The 24,785-nt window shown below is 34.9% G+C and overlaps 1 protein-coding gene across 28 annotated transcripts in view; it reads right to left on the reverse strand.

Moving 5' to 3' along the window:
- Positions 1-24,785, reverse strand: part of if (integrin subunit alpha inflated) — an 89,564-nt gene that overhangs the window by 12,675 nt on the left and 52,104 nt on the right. For all 28 annotated transcript variants that reach the window (XM_073978295.1, XM_073978279.1, XM_073978285.1 and 25 more), the window contains 4 exons: positions 19,759-19,856; positions 8,135-8,261; positions 2,494-2,555; positions 1,956-2,004 (listed from right to left, as the gene is read on the reverse strand). In XM_073978295.1, coding sequence (XP_073834396.1) covers positions 1,956-2,004; positions 2,494-2,555; positions 8,135-8,261; positions 19,759-19,856 — 336 coding nt within the window. The remainder of the gene's footprint in view (positions 1-1,955; positions 2,005-2,493; positions 2,556-8,134; positions 8,262-19,758; positions 19,857-24,785) is intronic.

Raw genomic sequence — 24,785 nt, forward strand, 5'->3', positions numbered from 1 at the left:
AAACTCAATTTTCCATTTTTCCAATTTTCCAGAGAGATTTTCCAAAATTTTCTTCCGTAAAGACCTTCTCCTCGAAAATACGAATAACTGACAAAAAATTTTACAGAAATCGGCCTAGCCGTTCTCATTTTATGAATTACTATACATTTTTTACACCATTTTTATATATATAGATATCACATAAATTAAAAGATGTTTGTACGCGACAAAGCTATTATATTAATGTTCGTTTAAACATAATTACGTAACTGTTCTTAACATACATATTTAATAACAATTACAAATTACAACAATAGGCTTCTTATGGTGTTATGTCATTTTTATGAATTTCTAACTCGGTAATCGATTCTTTACGAGACGTGTCAAAACTATCTAAATAATGATTAATTCGTGGCTTAACATTCATGGGCTCATTTGCATAATTTTGCTTATAACCATTCTAAGCTCTGTTTGTTTTTTTGTCATAAAAATAGAGGGATATCATTTCATAAGAAGTTATTATAATATTCATTCTATTTGGATAATCACATTTGATTAATAATTAAATAACTGAAAAATACATTCGAAAAAGATTGGACAAGAAGTTAAGTTTATAGAATACAATAAATAAAAAAATTAACAATTCCCTCACTTATATCTACCCTTCACAATATATACAGGACAATCGTGAATATTTTCCCCGGAATTTTTCCGCACGGGAAATAATTTAAAAATGTGAAATTCTTTCAACATCAATATTTTTCTACCGTGGAAAACTACTATAATCACCTAATTATGGAATATTTTCGCCTAATCAACAAAATTATTCCCTTTTTGAACGTTAATACGGAAATAAAAAATTGTGAAATTATGGAAAGGGAAGAAAATCCGCACGGAGTTTTTATTCATGATTGCCCTGATAATATAAAAATAAAATAAAGTGAGCCTTATTATTAAAAATTATGCGAGACTTTAAAATACATTAGCTTTATATTCAAATTTTCTTTATAGTTCAAATATCTCAGAATATAATAAAAAATGTATAGAAATATTATACAGTCACAAGTTTTACTACTTTTTTACTTAAATAGTACTTAGTTTTACTTGTCTGCTTCTCTTACAAAAATGTATTATAATTCACAATTTCATTGTTTTCATGCAGAATATCGCTACTCATTACAGGATTATAAGAAGATCGGTCAATAGAATATATGTAGATATTGAATGTTCATACATTTAAAAACACTAGTTACGAACAGAGGTACAACATTCGTTTACAAAAACTACGATTGAAAATTCGTTTTTGAAAAAAAAATCCAGCTATATATAAACATACAGATAACGCATGCAAACTTTAAGGGATAGACTAGTCCTTGGAATTAATTTTATTTTTTTCGGAAGATAGATTAGAAAGGTATAAAAGAACTTAGGGTGATATGAAGCAAACAAAGACGTCAAATTGGCATGTGGCAAATTTCCCCGGGTCGATTTAAATAGAAAATACTTTGTTTTGTTTATATATGTAATTTATATCAAAATTAATTTCTCTTTGTTGGAAATTTTCTCAAAGTGAATAATTATAATTATGCATTTGCCACATGTCATTTCAAAAAAATATTTGTTATTGTTTGCCATTTAATAGAGATAGGAATAGTTGAGGATCAAATAGTTACGGGTACATATATAACGACAAAGAATACAACAATTACTATTTATATTACTACCATGATATAATAAATAAAATTATTTATATAATTTTTTTTTTTTAATTTAGGGCAAAGTTATTAAAACATTAATGGGATAAAAAATTGAAAGTTTTATAAATAATATTTTGCAAAGTGTCTACATTCGATTTGCCAAAATATTATTTTATAAAACCCCAATTTACATAACATCTCTATATATAACTCATACTATAACTTCTGGTTTAAGATACACTAATGCTAAGTTAGAAAATGGAAATGCAAATATTTTACCTTGCCAATACCAACTGCCGGGAGCACCGATATACAAACGATCACCATTCTGTAAAATTTAGAAAAAAATATAAATCGTTTTATGTATGTACGTGTATGTATGCCTGTTGCTTGTATGTATATGTATTTAAGTACGAGGAGAGGTGAAGATTTTATATTTCATGATTTGCAAGTTTTTTTTATTTATTTATTTATTTTTTTTTTGGCCAAAATATTTGAATACAATGACAACATTTTATGAAACCAACAGAACAGCCTGGCCAATCGATGAGGTGTTAATGGCTGCTATTCTATGGTCTCGTGCAAACCGTTTTTGTTTTGTATTCCGGACACGTTAAAAAGATCTGTTATTGTTTGTTTCTTTAGAGTTTTGTCAAGAAACGTGTCAACATTGGCTGTCTCACATTGTTATTGATTTTTTTATGCGTGAGTGTTTGTTTTTTTTGTGTTTATTTTGATTTTATAAAATTTTCTTAGAAAACTTGAAAAAGAAACGAGGGTTTATGTTAACGCTAGGATTTGGGTATGGAATACTTACAGCTGTGGCTGCAGCACTGAAGCCAGCCTGACAATAGCCCTGACGATGATAGCCCCAATTATCTGAAAAGAATAATATTTAAGATACTTATTAGAAAACATTCAAATTGATTGGTATTTTTTTTTTATAAATATTGAACATAGGTGGAAATATCTAAAATCCGTCGATATTTCAAATCTTATAGTTTTATATGTACATTGGACACAATTGAACAATGTAAACGTTAAAAAAGGTATTTTTGAGGAATGCCAAATCTAAGATGAAGTATTTCATCCATTGTTTGCCCCCTCAATGTTGCCGTCAATGTAGGTACTTTTTCTTCCATTAAATGCCATTCTGTGCGTGATTTGAATCTCTGTTTATGGTCACTTCCTCAGTGAAAACAAAAACAATCCGGCATTCCTGATTGAAAAGTAATTTGTTAATCATTCCTTTTGCGTTGTTGTTTCTTTAGCACAAAACCATAAAAGGATAATTGTTCTCTGCGGAATTAAAACATTTAAAGGAATACCGAACAGAGCTATGGAGTCGGACGACTAAGGTACGATTCTGTGGGTTGATATGATTTTGTATGTAAGAAGGTAACAGAGCCAAGGTTACACTTTGTTGGAAACGAATTGGAAATACCCTTCAAACGATTTATTTTAAAGATTTATATTTAAAACAAATATTTCCAATTTGTAAAGGCCACATTCAGGTGATTCCCTTGAATATAAAAAACAAAGCAATTCGTAAAAGGATATGTAACTTTTTGATTTTTATGGTGCGCATACACTGAGGTGTTACAAATGCCATGACAAAACCAACGCATGTAGTCTGTCTCCTCAAATGGTAGCTGCCACAAGAAACAGCACATGTTCCATTCTTTAAATGTACAAAAAAGGAATAAAATAAAATTCAATTGCCTTCCATGGCCAAGACGACGAAGATGTCGAACTTCAAAGCCCTTCTGAAGCAAAGTGTGCAAAAACACATGCGAGCACAATGTACTACTGGCACAACACCACCGCAGAGCGATCGTGCGCCAGATCAAATTAAACGATAACAATTTGTCTCCGAAGTGTTTCAATTTAAACATTCAGCTTCAGCATGGATGGAATGGGTTGCAATGGATGGCTGGAGGCAGGCGATTGAGATTGCGATTACTTTGCCAAAGGAAAAGCCCGCCACTGCAAATGTGTCACACCACAAATGCTGAAGGTTGGTTGCCTTACAAAGAAGCTACTGCTTGCAAGCCAGCAATGAAGCCCGCCAGCACTTTAGGAATTACTGACAGAATACTTTGCTACAGCAGTTATACAATAGAAAAAAAGCTAAGCGACGGGAATGTCAAGTTGTGTCGTGGACGTCCCTTCTTTGCCGTATTTGGATTTGAAGTTCTTGGTTGAAGTTGAAAGAAAGCTTGAAACAACAACACCGAGCAGTGTTCAACCGGGCAGGCTGGCAGACAAGCGTATTGTTGTTGCATGGCTCCTTCTTGGCTTGTGAACTGCTTGCTGGCTGTTGTGCGGACTTGAATGCCTGACTGACGCTGTCTCTTGTCTGCTTGGTAAACATTTGAGAAGTTGGTAATTCTCATAATAAAATCGCCCCCGTATAGAATTTCAATTAGTTGTAACATTGCGTTTCGATGCTTACTTTTTTCATTATTTATTCTCTCAACCTGAAAACATACCTGCTAATGGACAACGGATGGATGGCTAAATGGATGGATGGATGTGTGGTTGATTGTTTTGGATAGTTGTGCGAGTGGGGCCTGAATAAAATACCATGGAATAAAAATGGTCAAACGATTGTTCGGAAGGGACATTTGTGTGAGTGTGTATGTGTTTTTATGCGCAAACAATTGTTTGCTGCTGATTTTTGCTTTCAGCATGGAACGGATAAAAAAGTTCATGTCACATGAGCACTTGTAATTTCTGAAATATTTAATGCGTTAACTTGGTATTTATTGCTTTGAGTAATGTCGGAATGCTTGGAGGGCTTCTTCATCGTAGTCGACTTTAATTTGCACAAAAAACGATTAATCGTTCGAGATTCAATGTACAGAGACACATACAAACGCAAACATGAGTGTTCAAGAAGTTTGATGGTCAACTTAGTATTAATCGAATCGTTTTTCCGCTAATGTTTCACTGTGGGATTTATTAAAATGGGTGGGTGAATAAAATGGGGACGTTTCAAACACACAAAGATTTTATAGTGGTTGATATCACTGTGCAACATTTTTAAGGTAATCTTGTGTAAACGATTTCTACTGAGGATTTTTTTTAATGTACAGACCAAAACACCAAAAACCCCTAGTTGGGTTTTGTTGTGTCAGATCCAGCTTGGCCTCATCTAAACATGGCTAAATATTGACTTTGTATAACAAATCGGGGCTATATCTCTGAAACCAATTCGAATCTTGTTGCGACCGCTGCAGCAAAGTTGAAGATCAGAGCATGAAGAAAATAATTTGCCCTTCGAGGAAGAGAATAATTTAATTTGTGCCCAACATTAATTTGTGCGGAATGATCCCGGATTTAAAAGTTGGCCACGGGACCACAAGGAGCACCTTCGGTAAAAATTTCAAAACAATCCTCGAACAGACCAACAACTGCTGAAAACGAACATTGTGAAGCTGTTGTCCGATGTAGACCTTCTGGAACTTAATATCCATTTAGAAGAATTTTTTGATTTGAAAGTTTCGGTCGAATCGGAAACTTAAATCGAAGTCGCCAGTCATTTTAGTTGGTGCCGGCAGGTTTTTTGGACCATTACCTCTTGCTCTCGAAATTGTACCATTGTTAAAAATTAAAACAATCCGAGACATGTTCCTAAACTGCACTTATGCTAAAAATCTTGAAATATTGTGTGAGAGGTACCTGAAGGAATGGACCATATCCGAATCTGATATATGTCTGAATACAATATTACGAAGAACAAATCTTAGACCAAATAAGCAAAACATTTTTTTAACTTTTGTGAGGGAGGTACCAGAAGTAGTGGAACGGACTTGATATAAGTTTGGACAAAATATGTCTTTGGATTCAATCTGTTGATCCGTTCGAGAGTTATAGTGCTCAGCAACCATGGAGACATACAGACGAACGGAAGGGACTAAATCGACTCCAAATTGTCTAAAACGGATTTCGACAAAAAAAAAAATTGGGATCTAAACCCTTTATTTCCATGGGATGCAGTTTTGATTTTATCAAAGTGTATATACCCTCGTTAGTATACAGGCAAAGAGTAAAATAATTGGAAAAATAAAAAATAATTGAAGACCCACTGTGCGCCTGAACCAACTTTAAATGAAAGGTGGTTATACCTGGGAAGTTTTTGCGGATTCTGAAACTGCAGTGTTCATAGATGAGTAAAATCAAAAACAAAAAAATCGCCGGAGGGATTTTTAAATAAATCGCGGTCAAAGTTGACATTGTGGGTTTGGTAATAAAGGCCAGAACAGAATCAATCGTCGCTTGCTTTGCTTGCTTCCCCAAATGTAAAATTATAGAGGATTGCCAGAGCCTCTTTGCAAATCCGCCTGCGTTCCTCTTTATGAGGATCTGGCATTCCTTTATAATTTGACATTTTGGAAGCAAGCAAAGCAAGCGACGATTGTTTCTGTTTTGGCCTTTAGAGAAAATCTTATAGATGTGAAGATTCTCTACAATAGCTTTGTTCCTTTACGTTAAAGTTTCTTCAAGTTTTACAATTTTTAACTCGGAAAGCGTTCCTTAACCCCAAAAAGTAGTAAAACTGGAACAATTTTTAAGAGAGTGAGAGAGGAGAGAGAGTCAGAATGGCTTTTTCTTTTAGTACTTCCTGCTCGACAAATTTCGTTGTATAAAAGTGGAAAATCTGTCAAACTGCTGATTTGACATTTATTTGACAATTAACCCAAGGATTACACATGCAAGTAAGTTGCAGACAGTTCTGTATACATATTATAGTCGAAACTTAAATTTTTTCGAACTGACACTTGCATGTGTAAACGTTCGGAAAAAAATTTGAAGTTACTTTCAAAGCACTTACATTGATTACTGACAAGGAAATTTTGTCGGCAGTGAGGTTGTTAGTTGGTGCGGCAGTGAATATGTGTGAGTGTATTGGTATTTTTCGAACTGTCACTTGCATGTGTAATCATCGGGTAAGGCAAAAGGAAAAAAGAAAACTACGCACTTTGTCAAAGCAAATTGAAAAGAAATAAAATAAAATAATAAAAATTTAAACCAGTGAAATAAAAAAAAAAACACTGAAATTTTATTTGTTTGTTATTTTTTTAGCAGCCATGTTTGTTTTTTGACATTGCTGCCAGATCTATTATTTTTCCGTTTCTTTACTTTTGTGCAAAACTTGTTAGGTGAGAGCAATTTTCGTAGTTTTCTGAGAGAAGAGAGAACTTCTCCAGGGCATCGAAAAAGCTCAACTCGAAAAAATTGTCATGCGAACATCCTGAAGAACTGATATTGAATGGTTCGATACATTACGACATAATTTTCTTATGTTTTTTTTTTTTCAATTTATTCAATGTTATTTATGTACAATGTTCAAATTTTGCCCCAGCGCCTTAGATGCATTATTGGGGCGAACTCTTTAATTCCAATTTCAGTTTAAGTGGACGTGTGTTGCAATATGCAAATAACAATTGTGTTAATTATGATAATGTTTACTTTACATCAGAAGCATTTCCATATTGCTTGATAAGAAATTCTTTAGTTCCCTTTTAAAGGACGATATTTTTGGACAGTTTTTAATACTGTCTGGTATGATGTTTAATTATGTCATGTTATTGGACTTCGTACGTCACCTCATTCTAAAGATTTACTTCCTAGATATGTACATATGTGTCATTTTTCATATAAATGTTTAAAATTAAATATTTACTTTTCTATTTGAGAACCATTACCATCCCTTATTAAAAGTTTCTTTCCCCCCTTAGACCATGCATACCTTAACTCAATTTTAATATTCTTCAAATTTTATTATTTACAAGTGTCCAACAGATGGCATTTGTTTTGTTGGTATGCTAGGTCTCATAAAAACGAACAGTAGTAGTAGTCTGGGTCTTTGAATTCTTCTTCCCCCTTTCGTAAACAAAATTTGAAAACTCACTGAAAAATGATCCGCTATTTTTAGGAAGTTATTTTTAATTTTATTTTTGATGCTACTTCACCGGTGCCGCGCGCTGTGTAATGATGGGTCTCAAGAAGGAAATTGAATGTTTCCACACAACATAAACATTTATGGCAGAAGACAAGAGACACGGATAGACATTAACATAGGCTTCCTATGGACTGATGAAGATTGTCAGTCAGTCAGTCGCTGGTTTGGTTTGACGTTGAAAATCACTTCCACTTTTATGATTTGAGAAATTCAATTTTAGTGTTTTTTAAGGATTCACAGCGGCAAAACATATTTGTTTCACATGAAATTCAATACATTTTAGGTGGCGGCGATACGATACGCATTGAAACCTCAATTTTAATAAGATCAAACTGACAAAGCAAAAGTGAACAGAACACACACATGCGTACATTTGTGTACGTTTTCTTTCATGGTGTGACCATCTGCAGGCATTTTTTCAATTAATTATTGAAATTTATTCATCGGGCAAAGGTAACTGCAGTGAAGAGGGGAAATTGTTTTTACTTACTTGTACGGCAGGGTGAGACTTCATTGAAATAGGTAAAGTTCCTGGTTGTAAAACATGTACCAATGGGATCCCAACGTAAGTTCTTCTTTGGTGTTATTGTGTGGAAAACATAACGTGGAGCACAAGCCTGGAAAGAAAAAAACAAACAAACAAATGGCATGAAATTGAAATCAGAAGTTGACAAGCTTTTAGTTCGGCATAAATACTATTTTATAATGTAGATACAAGTTCTGTAAGGAAAAAGTCAATAAAAGTCCACAGCAATAAAATGTTTGGAGGATTCTATATAAATGTCATAACCATAATAATAACGATTATGATGATATCGAGCAAAGCCATTAAGCAGGAAACAAAAGATCTCCAACAAAACCAACCACATCAGAGAAACATCATCACATCAACAAGTCATCCAACAGTCATCCATCCATACGTTTGAATCATTGTTATGACGATGGCTGGATATTCACAAAATAACTCCACCCGACAGTCCGAATGGCTTGTCTTCACAAATATCCCAAATACCTGCCTGCAAACAACCTGCTGCTGCTCCCAACCAAATATGGTTTTCCAAAAGCATTGATCATTTCCTCCACTGGCTCATTCTGTCGTCATCGTCGTCATCTTTTGTTAGTGACTTGCCCAGAAAAGAAAAAAAAACGAAACGAAATCCTTTTCAACTTGAATCATAAAACAATTACCTTTACAAATTTATACGAAATCTTTTATCTTCAATTGTTGTTGAGTAGCAGCAGATAGATGATGACCGGCCAGTAAAGACCAACAAACAACAACAAGAACTACAAAACAATCACAAGTAAGACAGTAGACAATGGAATTTTTGTTTTAAAAACTGTTTGAATTTCAAATGTCTGTTTGGGGTCCAGTACCAACCACAGATCTGATCTATTGCAAAGTTGGGCAATACTTCTTAACTTGCAAAGTAAATAAGTTATTCGTCTTGTCCGTTGGAAATCTTTTAAAAGATTTTGTTTTATTTTGTTCCTCCTGTCCAAGTATTTTTTTTTTCTTGAGAATGAATTAGCGATAGGGATTTCGAAGCTGAACTTTTGAACGAATGGACCAATATAGTCAATCTTGGAAATGAAACTATTTTTGGGAGTCATTCGTTTCTATGATTATCGTACCAACCATTCGTTTTCTTTATGATTTTTTAGAGCTTTTGGGTCATAACATTATATCCATCGCAGTAACTCACTGAAAAATGATCCGCTATTTTAAGGAAGTTATTTGTAATTTTATTTTTTTATGCTACCCAGCAAAATTTGAGGGAAGGGGTTCCATGCGATGACGTGATTTCATTTCATCTTTTGCATTGGTTCAAACGAAGTCGTAAAAGATCTGATCTTTTTATCAGCATTTGAACCCATGCAATGGAAGTCGTGAAAGATCCGATCTCTTCATCAGCATTTGAACCCATTCCATCGATCCAGTAGAGATGCATTTTGTGTTTTTATTTATACACATTTGTCTAAATATACAAGATTAATTATTTACAATAGGCTTGATGTTGTCGGAGACTCGAAAACACATCCAACGTTGTTAAAACTCTCGTCGTAATGACAATGTCATTGCAAAGGGTTGGTGGAAATTACATGGTAAAAATCCCATGTCAAAGCATTGGTATAAATGACATCCTTTGGATCCAAAAATGAATAGCTTCTTTTTGGTTCCACGTTCATATAAAATTCATCGATGAAGATGCTAAAAAGATGACATGCCAGATCACGTTCACCAATGATTGAATGGCATCTTTGGCATCGAACATTTTGCTTGGCTACTTCACCGTTCCGCGCCGTGTAATTATGGGTTTCAAGAAGGAATTTGAATGTTTTCACACAACATAAACATTTATGGAGAAGACAAGAGACACGAATAGACATACATAGAATTTTGCCTCCAAAGAGGCATTTAAATCGTATGTACAAGTGTTTTGGAAGTGCATCAAATTATGCATTTTCACTCATTCTTTTTACAAGAGAGTGATACCAGAAAGATGCACTCCATTGCACTACATTTTAACTAACCCTTTGGCACTGCATTATAACTGACCCTTTGGCACTGTATTTTAACTATCAACTTCGCATTCCAAAGCACGCCATTGCAAAATACCCCAGAACAAATAAAATGCATTTATGCATATACATGGAATTCAATCGCAACCATGCGTGTTTCCTCCGCTCTCCATTTAATCCAAGCTTAACTGTTTTTCTGCCAAATGGGTTTGATATTGCCTCCCTATCACCAGCTAAGATTTTGACATGTACTCCACGAGCACTACATCTTATCGTTTTATAACAACATTTTGAAAATGTTATTTTTTGGAAATTTTATGCCGCTGCCTGTAGAGATGTACAAACTGATATATGTACTTGTAGGGATCTCTAACAACTGCTAATAAAATGTAGCGTACGGAGTGCCTTTTTCACGACTCCGTTGAAATACATGCGGGTGTTATTAAAATGTGACAAATGTATGTGATTCGTTGGATTGCATTCAAATGCGGTTAAAATGTGAGGAATGGAGTGCCTTTTTTGAGACTCCGTTTGAACTACATCAAAACATGCCGTGAAAGAACTAGTCCACATTGCACTACTTCCAATTTATTTTGCTGGGTTCCTATGGACTGATGAAGATTGTCAGTCAGCCCACAAAAACATTATATCCCTGTAAAAAGGACCACAACGAGTACCTTCGGTAAAAATTCCAAAATGGTCCTCGAAAAGCCCTTAAACGATCATTTTGAAATCTTGTGAGGGAGTTATTCGAATGTGTTGTTTGATATAGATCTTCTTGGAACTTAATATAACCATGGAAGAAATTTTACGATTTGCAAATTTCGTGATCATCAGTCAATGTAGTTGTTTGCTTTGGATCTTTTGGGCCATTATCTCAGGAAGTGGGGATTTGCCCCGAACAAATTGTATTTTCCATTCGATTTCACTCTTAGAGTAAAGTCTTACTTCATTTCAACATGTTTACTCCCTCTCATATTTTTCAAGTAAAATATCTCTGCTTCCTATACAATGGCCTAAGAGCTCTATATTATACGTAGACTGGTGATATGACTGGTGGGCGCAATATCTATAGAAATACTGATACTTTTTTGTTTTATTTAAAATTTCTTTATATTAAATCTCTACCCAAAACTATCAACACAACATAATTTATTCCAAAATAAATTCGTACAGCAGAAAATTGACAACAACAAGAAGAAAACAAACAATGATTGCTCTCTACCCAAAAACAGTTTGGAATCTGAAATCTTAAAGAAATAAAACCAAGGAATCCTTCAGTGATTTTATTGCAATTCATTGAAGATTTAGAGTTTTTTATTATTATTTTCGGTTAACTGCTTTTTCGTTTCCTTGTTGTGGTTGGTGTCTTCCTCATCGCTCCTCCTTAGATGGTTATATTGACCATTTTTGGTAAATAATCGTTGTAGTTTTGTACCAACCAACAACAACAACAATCGGTACAAAACATCATCAACATAATAACAGCAACAAAAACAAGACAAAACTAAGACGACAAATCATATACAACAATATTCAAAATAAAGTTAAAAAACAACAACAATAAGTAAACACTGTGGACATTTTTAATAGGTACAGTGTGGTTCGTTCTAGAACTGGGTCTCAATTCTTGTTCTAAGAAAAATTCAAGTGACAAATATAATTGAGCCCCAATCATTTTTTGTGGACCGGCAAATATCAGACAGAATTTGAAACTACATCCTAGGTTGCCTTACCCTGAAAACCCAAAGACCGCGGTTATGTCATAAAAGAACGGACTTCCTAAAGCTTTGCCTAAAAGCATGGAGTTGTATTTCACAAGAAATATATTTCTGTTATGTTCTTCTAGATTCTTTAGTCAGTTGGTAATGAAAAAATACAATTTGAAGCGGAACTAAAACTCCAAACTTTTTATTAGCGACTACTTCACTTCAATTACTAACTTATTGATAAATAGTCTTAATTGCCAAAGATATAAAGCGGGGTGTACACGATCAGCTTTGATTGCCAATTTTTACAGATTTCCACTGTTCAAAGTCCAAAATGTTCCATTTATTTTATTTTGCTCTCTGCTGGATTTGATCATGCGAACTTGTGTCACGCATATCATTACAAGTGCACCACCAACTGTTCTTTATTTTGGTAACAAAAAACTCGCGTGCCGACGGTGAGCGTTGAACACAAAACCCTTGGATTTGTAGTCGGACACACACGCTCTGTGCCAACGTAGCCATTACTTAGTAAGGAGTAAAGTAAGTATTTTCGCCTTGTAAAATTTTAAAGAAATAATCCATTATTTTTCAGCTTACATAATGACTAACGATCCGAATAAATAAATCCAAATTTGCAGTTATTGTTAATTGTCGGATAAATTGGCTTTATCAAAAACCCATCTAGTGTAAACACGGTACATATCTATGGATTACATTGTTTTTGTTTTTTTTAAGACATGAAGATTCTTAAGCAAGCTCTCTGCCACTATAGATAGATATGTATGTACTATATGTCCATAGCTTGTGCCTTTTGTTCGTTTGTATGTTTAAATATTCGCATGATTATGTTTATCGCAGACATTTATATTTTATTTTGCTGAATACAATGCCAGCCAAGAAGCCAAGCCGAGCAGTGACCATATAAACGGTTCTTATCGTTGGAGTGTAGATATGCCTGTCATCATTGTCAGTTTATTGGGGAGAGAGAAAGAAGCTAAAAAACAACAACTTGGTAAAAACACCCGCACCAACATTCCCTGAATGCCAAGACATATTAAAGACGATGACGACGATGATCATTTTGCCCTACAACTAATGCAAAAGGGTATCAGTCGTGCAACAAGAAAATATCGCCTCGCTGTAGAAATGTAGGAACTGTGTTTGTATTTCTTTTCCGAACAATACGACTGCCGCAAAAGAAGCATTCATTGTTGATGAACTGAATGAAGGAGATTCACAAATTTTGAATGGGGTAATCGATGATTGTTTAATTTTTCCAGCCATCCGATGAAACTTCATTGAATTTGGCAAATGTTTTGTTGTGCTACGGTGGTGCTGCTCCTGCCGCATCATTTGCACATTTGTGGATGCACAAGATTGTCGACATGCAGGCTCCTAAAACTGTCGTGTCACGTTGTCAATTCCATGACCGGGCTTTATTTGATGCTCGTTGTCTGTCCATTTGTAAAGTCGTCTGCACCGTATAAGGTGCGAATATGTTGCAAAGAAGCAATGTGTAGAGCGAACCAGTGGAGAAGAAACCACCAGCATCTGTTTGCAAATCACCGTATGTCTGCTATGACTTGCGCTCGTTGGTCTTACTATATCGCAGACAGGAGTGCCCATGTCAAAAGTCAACACGATCAAATCAATGATCTCTTGTTACGTTCATTGCTTGATCTCCCTCCATAGGCTGCTCCTCGTATCAAAAAGATTTTTATCCAGTTTGTGCTAATTCACAACAATTGATTTGTTAATAGCATTTAACGGCAAATGCCGACAATAACATTTAATAACAATATTTATTCCAAGTTATTATTCAGTGGTTGATTATGAAAATGAACTAAGTCGTTTATTTTGCTTAATCCAAAACCAAGCAAAATTTACTTTTTGAAGTTGAGAATCAACTTTGGGTTTTCGAGATCGATTTCAATATTTTTCATCATATATTTTTAGTCGTTTTTAAAATGACGTTAAAAAGGAGACATTTCATTCCGGAAATGATTATAGAAATTGACTACTTATACCCACACCATACATAAAAGAATGTTACCACAAACATTCCCGCACCCTGATTTATATTCGCTCAATGATATGGGGGCGTACTTTTTATACCCGAGTCGGAACGGGGTGTCTTACGGCACCAGTTGTGGAGCAATTTTTCATGGCTGAAATATTCAGGAAATGTAACCTGAGGGTATTTTTGCTACCGTTGAAAATGTGATGTGTACATGGTGGCAATGGTGCTGTTGAGAATAAGTATTATAAACTTCTAATCGATCATAAAGACTTGAAATCAAGGATATTCGATTAACTGGAATATTTTTCAGTTATTCGAACTTCACATTATCGAAAAATTGGAAAAGTCTCTTGAAATTTTAAAGGATTCTTTAGTCAGTTGTCAATAGAAAAGAATCTAAACTGGAATACAAACTGCAAAATTTTGAAAATTTTATAAATCTCCATTTCTATGTTTTTTTTTCTGTAAAGTTTTTTTTTCAGTTTGTTTTCCATCAAATTGACGAAATGTGTGTGTGGTATCATCGATTTAATTTTAACTGCCGGCCATCAATGAAGCTCAGTCATAAAACAAGAAAGAACCCATTAAACCAAAATACACCAAAGAAATAATTGTTTGCACACGGTCATCAGGCATCAATTGGAGGTCATGTTCGCAACAATAAAGAAAGGAAACCCCAAAGGCAACAACCACATTAAAAACAAACTTGGAAGGCTCCATCTATCCCCCATGTGAAAGTGCACACATCACCACCAGGTAAAATTTAGTAGGAGGGACATCAGATACTGATGGCGAAATTACGACAACGACGACTCTTGATTATGAGATACTTATCCATTCATTAGTAGAGTTGGGCAATCTCGTTCAATTGAACGATCCGGATCACTATCTCGTTCAATGGACACCGGTAATTTCATTGACCAAACTGCGTATATTTAATATCACACGTTGGTTTTTATGATGTTACTCATTCGTCTTTGAATAAGAACAGTGATCCGGATCGTTCAATTGAACGAGATTGCCCAACTCTATTCATTAGTAGAGCTTTCATTAGTGAAAAATAACAACAAAACAAACAATAGTTTAAGGGAAAGCAAAATTAATCACAACATAGATTACATGGCAACGACCACCACTTACCAAGAAGGCGAAACAATAACTATCCTTTGGGGTTGGGGAGGGGGATTAGCAGAATATCGCAAAATGACGAACAAACAAAAACAAATCGTTAACAATTAAAAATCATTTAAAGCCAAGACTTGGTGAACACAGTTCACAGGGCACACCTTAAACCAGCGGCCAACGAACGTACCATGTGACCTGTGTAGGATATTTAATACCACCACTGGTGGATAACCTGATGATGATGATGTGATAGCAGTGCAAATGACCCAATAAGATTTTCCTCATAATGCACGGAGGAACTAAACCAAATAGCTGACAACACATTTACACATTCCATGTCGTGTCATAAAGTAAAGTGAATGTTACAAATTCCTTTAGAGACAAACAGATAGACACACAATCAAACGGGATTACACATTCGATAACGGACATGGTCTACTCTGCAGGTTTTTACGTTTTAATGAAAAGTGAAAACAATGTTTATGGCCATTTACTCGCATATTTTTGGTTTACCACCAACGACTTGGCTCTTTGGCTCCATTATAAAGTGAGACAGACGGTCGGTCAGTTAGTCAGTCAGTCTGGGTGTCATAACAGTCAAAAGGTAAATGCTAAAGACATGTTTATTTTGTCCAACTCCCTCCCACTGATAACGATGGATTCATCACGTTCCAAACAAAAATTGTCTTGTGGGAACGTTGGGCCACCCACCCACACACTCACCGTCTTACTCACCAAGATGTTCTTTGATTTGTTTTTTTTTTTGCTGCACATAAATGTGTCGCAAAATATGTATTGTTTTTTTATTCCAAGTTTTCCTTGGTCTGCCCGCTCGTTTGTTTATCGAAATAAAAGCCCACCAAGAAAATTTAGTTCATGGCTATTGAAACCCAACAACAACAACATCAACAAGAAATATTTAATGTGTAAAAGCGAAAGTAATAAAGTCATAATCTTTAAAGCTGATTAGAAATTACCACCAGCAACTTTCATTGCTGGAGATGAGGTAGGTCTGGGTCGATGATTTATGAGAATTTGTCAATATATTCGTCATCTGCATATAAATGTGAATAATTTCCTTTTTATGTGTTGCTACAATTCTGAATTGGAAATTACGATTTTATGGGCTCAATAAATGCGTAACGAAATAATGCTGTTACTAAATTCAGATTGTGTGAAAGGTACATCTAATTTAAGAATTTTTATGGACCATCAGATCAGAGCTATAATCGTAGACTTAATGGGATAGTGCTTCGATGGGACATGACCTACCGTGCTACTACCAGACAAGGCAATGACAATTGATCGAAGATGATATAACCGAATTTCGTCCTTAAAATCGAATAACAAATCTTGCGTTAAGGCGTCGGTCTAATAACTCACACTTGAAAAAATCGTTGATTTATATGGGAAAACGAAGAAGAAAAAGTGGAAACGTGGGATATTGTAAATGTGACAATTGACAGAAACCAACTGGGCTTGACTTACCCACCTGCTTTCAGAATGTACCTTACCGCTTTACTGAAACGCAAAAAAGTCTGTTATCCAAATTTTAGCTAATGTTGAGTGAATAAAACAGAAATAATGGTATGTTGGAACGAAATCCGTTTCAGACTAATTTCGAGTTGTTTTTTTATTAATTTTCTCGTTGGAGTTCAGCTGAATGATCGAAAAGTTTTTGCAAGTGAGAAAGGAAAGCCAAAGATTCGAACCCACACAACCAACAAATTATGTGACCGGTTTCGGTGTGTACCCAGCCAACAATTTTTGCCGAGATCACACCGAATTCGGATGTATTTTCTGCACAAGTTTCCATTTCTGATGCCGTAATCGCATGTAAAACAGGTCCGAATTTGTGTGAAGCGGTTCGCAGAATTCGGAACGTTTTGTCGAGGGAAATTCGGAAAGAACATTCTAGTTTCTACACGAATTCGTTTAGAATTCAAAAGATTTTCTGATAACACTCTGAAGAAATATTCGAAAATCTGAAGAAAAAAGAATTCTTTTCGGAGATTTGTTTCGAGATTCTGAAAATTTTCGGAACAAATTCAAAAAAAATTCTAGATATTTTCTCCGTAAATCGGAAACTATTCTGATGTTTTATTAGATATTCTGAATATTTTCTCCCAAAATTCTCAATGTTTATTAAAATACGATTCGAATTTCTCATCGATTAAATTGGAACTTTATTTAAAATATTTTTGAACTTTTTATTATTACAATGATGATGAAATAGTATTCGTCGCTGCTGCCCACTGAATTGCACATTTATAAAATCATAAAGCACAGTCCTTGCGAACAAATTTTCCATTTGATTTATCTAAAATAGAAATAACAATATTATAAACAACGTTTTAGAAAATGTGTATACAATCTTACACTTTCATTTATTGTAAAACATGTGCCAATTTCATCACAAAATAACTTGTTCCGTTACGTCTTATTCACTTAACAGCTGCAAAATAACTAAAAAACAAACAATATCGTGAAGACACAAAAAATCTCTCCCTTTTCTTTAAATCAACTCTCGACGAATGTTCGGCAATTTTGTTCCCGAGAGAGAGAGAAACGAATCAACATTTCCCATTAGAGTATGTGCAGATTACTCGCAACATTTTCGAAAACAAGCGCACGAAAGTGTGCAGAAATTCTTAAACGAAATCTTGCTGAAGATCACTTCAATTTCTGAGGAAAATTTTGAGAATTCCGTACATTTTCTGAACAAACTTTGGAAAACCTCTTAAAAGAATCTAATATCAGAGCGCTCGGCAACAATTGTTTACTGGGTAGTGGCTTTTCTGACAATGCTTCGAAACTTATACTTATACCGCAGTTATTATAATTAATAGACTAAACTTTGTCATCTAACTTTGATTTTTCAAATGCAATGTGCTTTTTGCAGTGATGAGCTTTTTCCCCAATTCAACCTGCATGGCTTCCACGACAAACGCTTTTAAGCACAGCATTTCGAAGTTATGAGTTTGGTTTTGAACGCTAACACGTCGTGATAACATCCTAATGTGTTTTCAAGGATTTTCGAGGTTTTTTAGATGACATTTTGCCTGTTTGGTTGAAGATCGTTTAATTTTAAATTTTATTAATTTTCTCGTTGGTGTTGAGCTCAATGATCGAAGATTTTTTTCAAAAGAGAAAAATTATTCGATTTAGCTATGTCCGTCTGTCTGTCTGTCTGGTTGGACCGTACGATAACTCTCGAATGGATCAACCGATTTGGCTCAACATATTTTGTCCATAGGGTACCTCTCCCACATTTTTGCTATAATGGTGAGCACGATAACTCTCGAGGCAGTGACAGATTTGATCTATATTTTGCACACCGAAAAAGTCCATCGGAAAAGTCCTAATCTCGAATTGTTTTAATTTTTCTTGCAACATGTATTCGAGGTCCCTATTACGATGGTATAAGTCTTTAGCGCACCATGTGTAGTGAGGTTTGCACACGATAACTCTGGAAGGTATCAGCCGATTCGGTCCAAAATGTGGACCTCGTAATATTTTGTCCAAACTTAGTTTATGTGTGAATATGGGTCCACAATTACGGTACCTTCCCCACAAAAGTTCACAACTTTTTGCTGCAATGGTGTGTACGATAACTCTCGAAGGCAGTAACCGATTTGGACCATACTTTGCACATCGTTATATTTCTACGAGACATAGATCAGGTTTAAATATGGACTTTGGTACCTCCCACACAAAATTTCGGAATAGTGCAGGTTAAGAGCTGCTCTCGAATCCCATTGATTTTTTTGTAACAACTAATATTCGCTGCCCCTCTTACGACGGCACACGTTTTTCAGGGCAAGTCATACTTTCTGAGAAAATACCCTGAAAGCTGTCAAAACCCCTATGGCACAAAATGTGGTGGCACGCTAACTCTCGAAAGCATTAGCAGATTCGGTCCAATATTTTGTCAAAACTTACTTTAAGTTCAAAGATGGACAATATCGGCCCAAACCATACGGGATCTAAAAGTTAAAAAAATCACTAAAATGGTACGCACTATATCTGTTGATCGGAGCAATAAAATTGGTCCAAACATTGCATCTCCTAATATTTTGTCCAAATGTAGTTTAACTTCGAAAATAGTCATACGGCCGTTTCCTTAGGTGCTTTTATTGATCAAGTCCATGCTTCCTGACCTAGTGGTCCAAAACCTCAATGTTATACGATGACCAACTGAAATGAATGGAGGGCGCGATATCTATTTATCGTACCCTCCATATTCTATATTTCCTTCAGGTACCTCCTCCACAACACTTTTGAACTTTAATCCAAATATATATTTTTGTCAGCAAGTTCATACGTCCAAAAAAGGGTCACAAAATCTGAAAACAACCTAATACCTAATTATTGCGGAAAAGGATTTTGGTTGCGCAGACGGTATTCAATTCTATATTATCCATGGACGAAATTTTCAATTCACGTAGGCAGATACTTTTTTATTTGTTTAAGCTTAGAGAAAATGAGTGACAACGGTTTTTTATGTCCATTGCCTTGCGCCTTTGTATTTGTATTGTAAACAATTTTATTGCATCCATTATTTATTATTGAAAGAAATTCGCCGCTTGAATATGGACACAGTTATTTATATAAATACATATTATGTATGTACGTATAATTTTATATGATTATCACATTATATACATATGTACATGTTTATTTCTTAATTAATTGCCTGATAATAAAGCTGATGATGTTCATGATAATACTTACCACAACTAAATCACTGTCGCGACTTGTCGCTACTGTTGCACCGAGCCATTGATTTGATTTGCGATCAATAACATCGCCATGAGTGTTGCGATTATTGCCTACAGAGAAGAGGTAGAGAGAATGGAAAAAATATTAACATTGGAATACTGACACAATGCTGTTTTATATCAACTAACACAACTACAACATTTAAACAATTAATCAAAAAATATAATCACAAAAGAATGGCTCAATTAAAAAGTAGTTAAACAAACAAATATTGAAATAAATGGACTTGACGAGGTTTGTTGTTGTTGTTGTTGAGCAGTGCTGGTGGTGGCGGTTGTTGTTGCAACACAAGTATACGTTTGATATATTCGTACACTGGCTGCTGCTAATGGACCACAACCAGCATCCGAGGCCCACAAGTTCGCGTCTGTCATAATAATAAACATAAAACTAAAATCAACAACAAAGCAAAGAAAAATCGAGTTGAGCGCAGTGTGGAGAGTTTGAATCCAAGATTTATGCATTTATTTGTTTTGTGGGTCTGTCTGGGTCGTTTAGTTGGTTGGCTGGTTGGTCGGTCGGTATGCTTTGGAAACACAAAATAATGGCTAGGCATTTGAACGGAAGTATTTCAGTTTGCTGCAGTCGTCACTTGTGGCAATAAAGCTCAACCAAAAAAATATTTGAATAAACTCAAAAAGAAATCAAATCAGAGAATCTAAAAGATCTAACACAGTTTAAAGATTGCTACAGAGTAGGTGATTGGATGGAGAGATGGTTGTATCTCGGGTGATTACATGGGTGTGTATTTACATTGGTTTTGATGCCGACGATGCTGATGCTCGCATGATCGTGTCTATGTTGTTTACATCGATATTTCTTTTTTCTGTTCTTCCATTTGGAAAGGTGACAATCCACATGACAGAGCATTACCTTTGAATTTGATAAAACATTTGTTTCCATCTTAATTTTACCAAAATGTTTGGCATTCGGTTGGCATTAAAAGTAGAAGTGGAGGAGGAAGAAGAAGATAAATTGTCGAAAAAAATAATAATGGGATCATTAATGACAGATAATAAATGCATAATGATGATGGAGATGTCGAAGAATATGATGATCATGATGCTCATGGGGTGATATGTAAATGCGTTGTGATCTATTTTATTTGGGTGATAAAAATTATGTTTAATCCACGCCTTTTATAGACGTAAAATATGCATCGAAATGTAGGGGTGTGTGTTGTGATCTTTATTCGTTGTTTATCATTTTTTATGTTTGTTTTCGACTCAATTTGTATCTAAATTTATTGTAGGTATGTACATGATGATGATGCTTATGGATATGACGAATATTCCAAATTCCCAATAGCCAATGATACCCAATATGACTATTTAGGTGGTTTATTTATAGAAGGAGAAATGTTTTCTATGGGAAACAAGTAAAAAAGTATCAGTCGGCTTTGCCGACAGAGATATACCCTCAGCCTGAATATATTGAAACTTTTTTTTCCCAAAAAACGTATGTATTTAGGGAGTTTTAAAAATTTTGGGCGTTTGAACCGACAAAAATGTTGATTATGATTAAAGATCAAACGTTTTGCGGAGGAGATACAAAAAGGAATGGATCGACATTGACCATTATGGAAGTGGATCTCCAGCCACTACATATGGTGCCATAGGGGGTTTTTACACCCTTCGGGCTGTTTGCTCAAGAAGTATGGACTTGCACCTGAAACAACTTTTACCATCGCAATTGAGACAGCGAATGCAAGTTGCTTCAACAAAAATCAAAGTGATTCGAAAGCAGGTCTTAAAGTGAACATGTATCCAAAATTTTGTGTGAGAGGTACCGGATGGAGTGGACAAATATAGTCCATATTTGAACCTGATCTATATCTGGTAGATATATTAGGATGTGTAAAGTATAGTCCAATTCGGCCACTCTCTTCAAGAGTTATCGTACGCACAAATTTTCCGAACATTTTTGAACTTTTATGGGGGAGGTACCTGAAGGAGTGGACCGATATGGCTTATCTTCGAACTTAAACTATGTTTGGACAAAATATTACTAAGGCCAAACTTTGGACCGAATCGGCAGACCTGTTCGAGAGTTATTTTGCCCTCCAACCTCCTCACACGGTGTCATAGGGGTTTTTTTGCAACTTTCAGGCTATTTTCTCAGGAAGTATGGACTTGCCCCTGATGAAACTTATACCGTCGTATGGAGGGCAGTGAATACAAGTAGCTAAAGCAAAAATCAAAGCGATTCGAGAGATGGTCCTAAACTGAACTTTGTCAAATTTTTGTGTGGGAGGTACCCGACGGAGTGGACCGATTGAGTCCATATTAAAACCTGATCTAAGTCTGGTACACGCGATGGGCAAAGTATGGACCAAATCGGTTACTCCCTTCAAGAGTTATCGTGCGCACAAATTTTCCGAACATTTCAGAACTTTTGTGGGGGAGGTACCGGAAGGAGTGGACCGATATAGCTCATCTTCGAACTTAAACTAAGTTTGGGCAAAATATTACGAAAGCCAAAATTTGAACCGAATCGGTTCATCCGTTCGAGAGTTATCGTGCGCTCCAGCCAGCCAGACAGACAGACGGACGGACATTGCTCAATCGACTCCAAATTGTCTGAAACACATTTCGTCCAAACATACTTGGGGTCTAAAACCATTATTTCGATGAGGCACATTTTGCCCGTATGAAAGTGTATATGAGGAAAAGTCAAAATTTTTTAGTTTCCATGAAGCCAAGGTTTGCACTATTATAATACGCGAACTATTGTAGTTTGCCAGTAACTATGACTATTGCTGGATTAATTTAGATGTTTTTGTACAAAGCTCAAAAATTTAGCAAAAAAAAATTAATTTACGTCGTAGTTACGACCGCGTAAAGGAAAAACCATAGGTAAAAAACGTTGAATCTAAACAGGTTTTTTACATTGCTATTCGATTTCTGATTAAACCATTCAAATGACGGACATCTGTCCAAAGTAAAAGTTGGAGAATACAAAATGAAGATTACACTTCTAATGTATCACTTTCCAAAATTTCCACTGCATCCACCAGCCCAGACAGAAGCAGAGTAATCTACTGCCAAAGGCCAATATTTAGTGCGATATTTTTTCTAAAAAACCTATTTTTTGGGTACAGTATTTACAATATCGTTTTGAGTGTGCTGGTACCCCGCGATATTTTAGTTTTTCGACGATCCGGATCATATGAATCACAGATCGTAAAAATCCACCTACCAGAACGGCGGAAATGGCTACTGCAAAAATTGAAAAATTTGCGAAAAATGTTTTTCAAACTATCGCTGACTAATTCGCGTTTTATGTGGATCGTTTCCATTTCAATGAAGAAAGTGAATCATCACTCGCGTTTGTGCGAAAACAGCGGTTTGAAAAATTTAGTGCCATGGGAGCTTTATCCGATTTATCCAAAAAATACTGTGTGATGCTACATCCACGGTTCTTGATGGATTTTATTGAAATATGTTTAGATCGATGTATTTTTTCACGGTTGATAGTGAAATCGGATGCGCATAAAAAGTGTATGCACTTTGTGCAAAATATAAGCGTTATACAATTCGTTGCACACTAAACTGCAGACGATGCTACATCTTAGCGGCCAAAGTAAATCCTGGCAAATGTGTACAAATTAAAAGAGAAGAATTCGCTGTATTGGTAAACCGCATGCGCATCAAGTGATTTTGAGGATTTCGCGATTTACACGCATTTCAAAATGAACATTACCCGATACAATTTTATTTCAAGATTATACCCCATTTAAAGGAACCCAACATTTATTTGAAAGATATCCATATCTTCTGCTAGATGTTTGCGTGTTTTCGAGAAGTGATTAGAATAAAAAATGTGACTTATTGCGTGGAATTTAACTAAAATAGAAGAAAAACTCCGAACTATTTTTCTTACATTTTGTTCAACTAACTCACAAAATAAATTTTAATAAATATTTTCTCTTACAAAAATTTTATAAATTTCCTCAATATATTTTTTGTTTTTTGCTATAATATGCAAACCGCTAAACGGATTTGTATAGTTTTGGTTTCATTTGAATTTTCGCAATGTTTAGATTACGTACATATTTTTTATATATTTTTCAGATGCATAAACAGCTTGAATTTTATTAGAACAAGTTGTAAACTACCAATTGTTTTGAATGCTTTCCTAATTTCCGCGAAAATTTACAAATTTTTCACTAAGGTTATGGAACCTCAGTAACCATATAGTATGTAGGGAGCCCCTAATTAAGAGAGTTTCTCAATATAATGATTAGAGTCTTTTAAAGATTTTTTTCTTTTTATCAGAATTGAAACCGCCATAACTTTTGCGCGCAACAACCAAAATTAGTATCTCGAACAGATTTAAGAATGGGATTTTTTTCCCAATCTATGTACCAAAAATCATTCATGTAGCTTAAAAAAAATTTTTTAATTTTTTTTTTGTGGAAAACTAAAAAATTTTGTCTTTTCTTCATATACCCTTCATAGCCTAAAGGCTGAGGGTATAAAAATCCTGGTCTTTAGAGAAATGTCAATCTGCATAATGTGCACTGTAATAGAATAATAAAGAGAAGTCTCCCTTGTCCCTTATGGGATGTTTGGGGAACAATTATTTATATTATTATTTATATTATATAATAGAATCGTTTAGATATGTGCTGGAAATTAACCAATTTGAGAGTCTTAATAGCGGTCACATAAAATCAGGCTCGAACTTATGCTATATATCGCAGCTATACTAAGACTTGGACATAAATCCTTCAAATAGCAAATTACGTCTAAAACAATTAGAAAATGTAGATAAGTCTTCCAATGTAGAGCCAAGCTGGGCCTATACAATATATTCAATTTATAACTTAATGCAAATTGGTCCAAAACTATTTGTACGTCCTTTTTGTATTGATATTTAGTTTTATTTGAAATATTAATTCAGAATTATTTTCAGCCTAAATTTCAACAAAACCTTTAAAATGCATTAACCCCATTGTATGGTTTTATAATTTTTGG

The sequence above is a fragment of the Musca autumnalis genome, unplaced genomic scaffold (genome assembly GCF_047663935.1).
Source record: "Musca autumnalis isolate F117 unplaced genomic scaffold, ASM4766393v1 scaffold_3, whole genome shotgun sequence".
Taxonomy (NCBI): Eukaryota; Metazoa; Arthropoda; class Insecta; order Diptera; family Muscidae; genus Musca; species Musca autumnalis.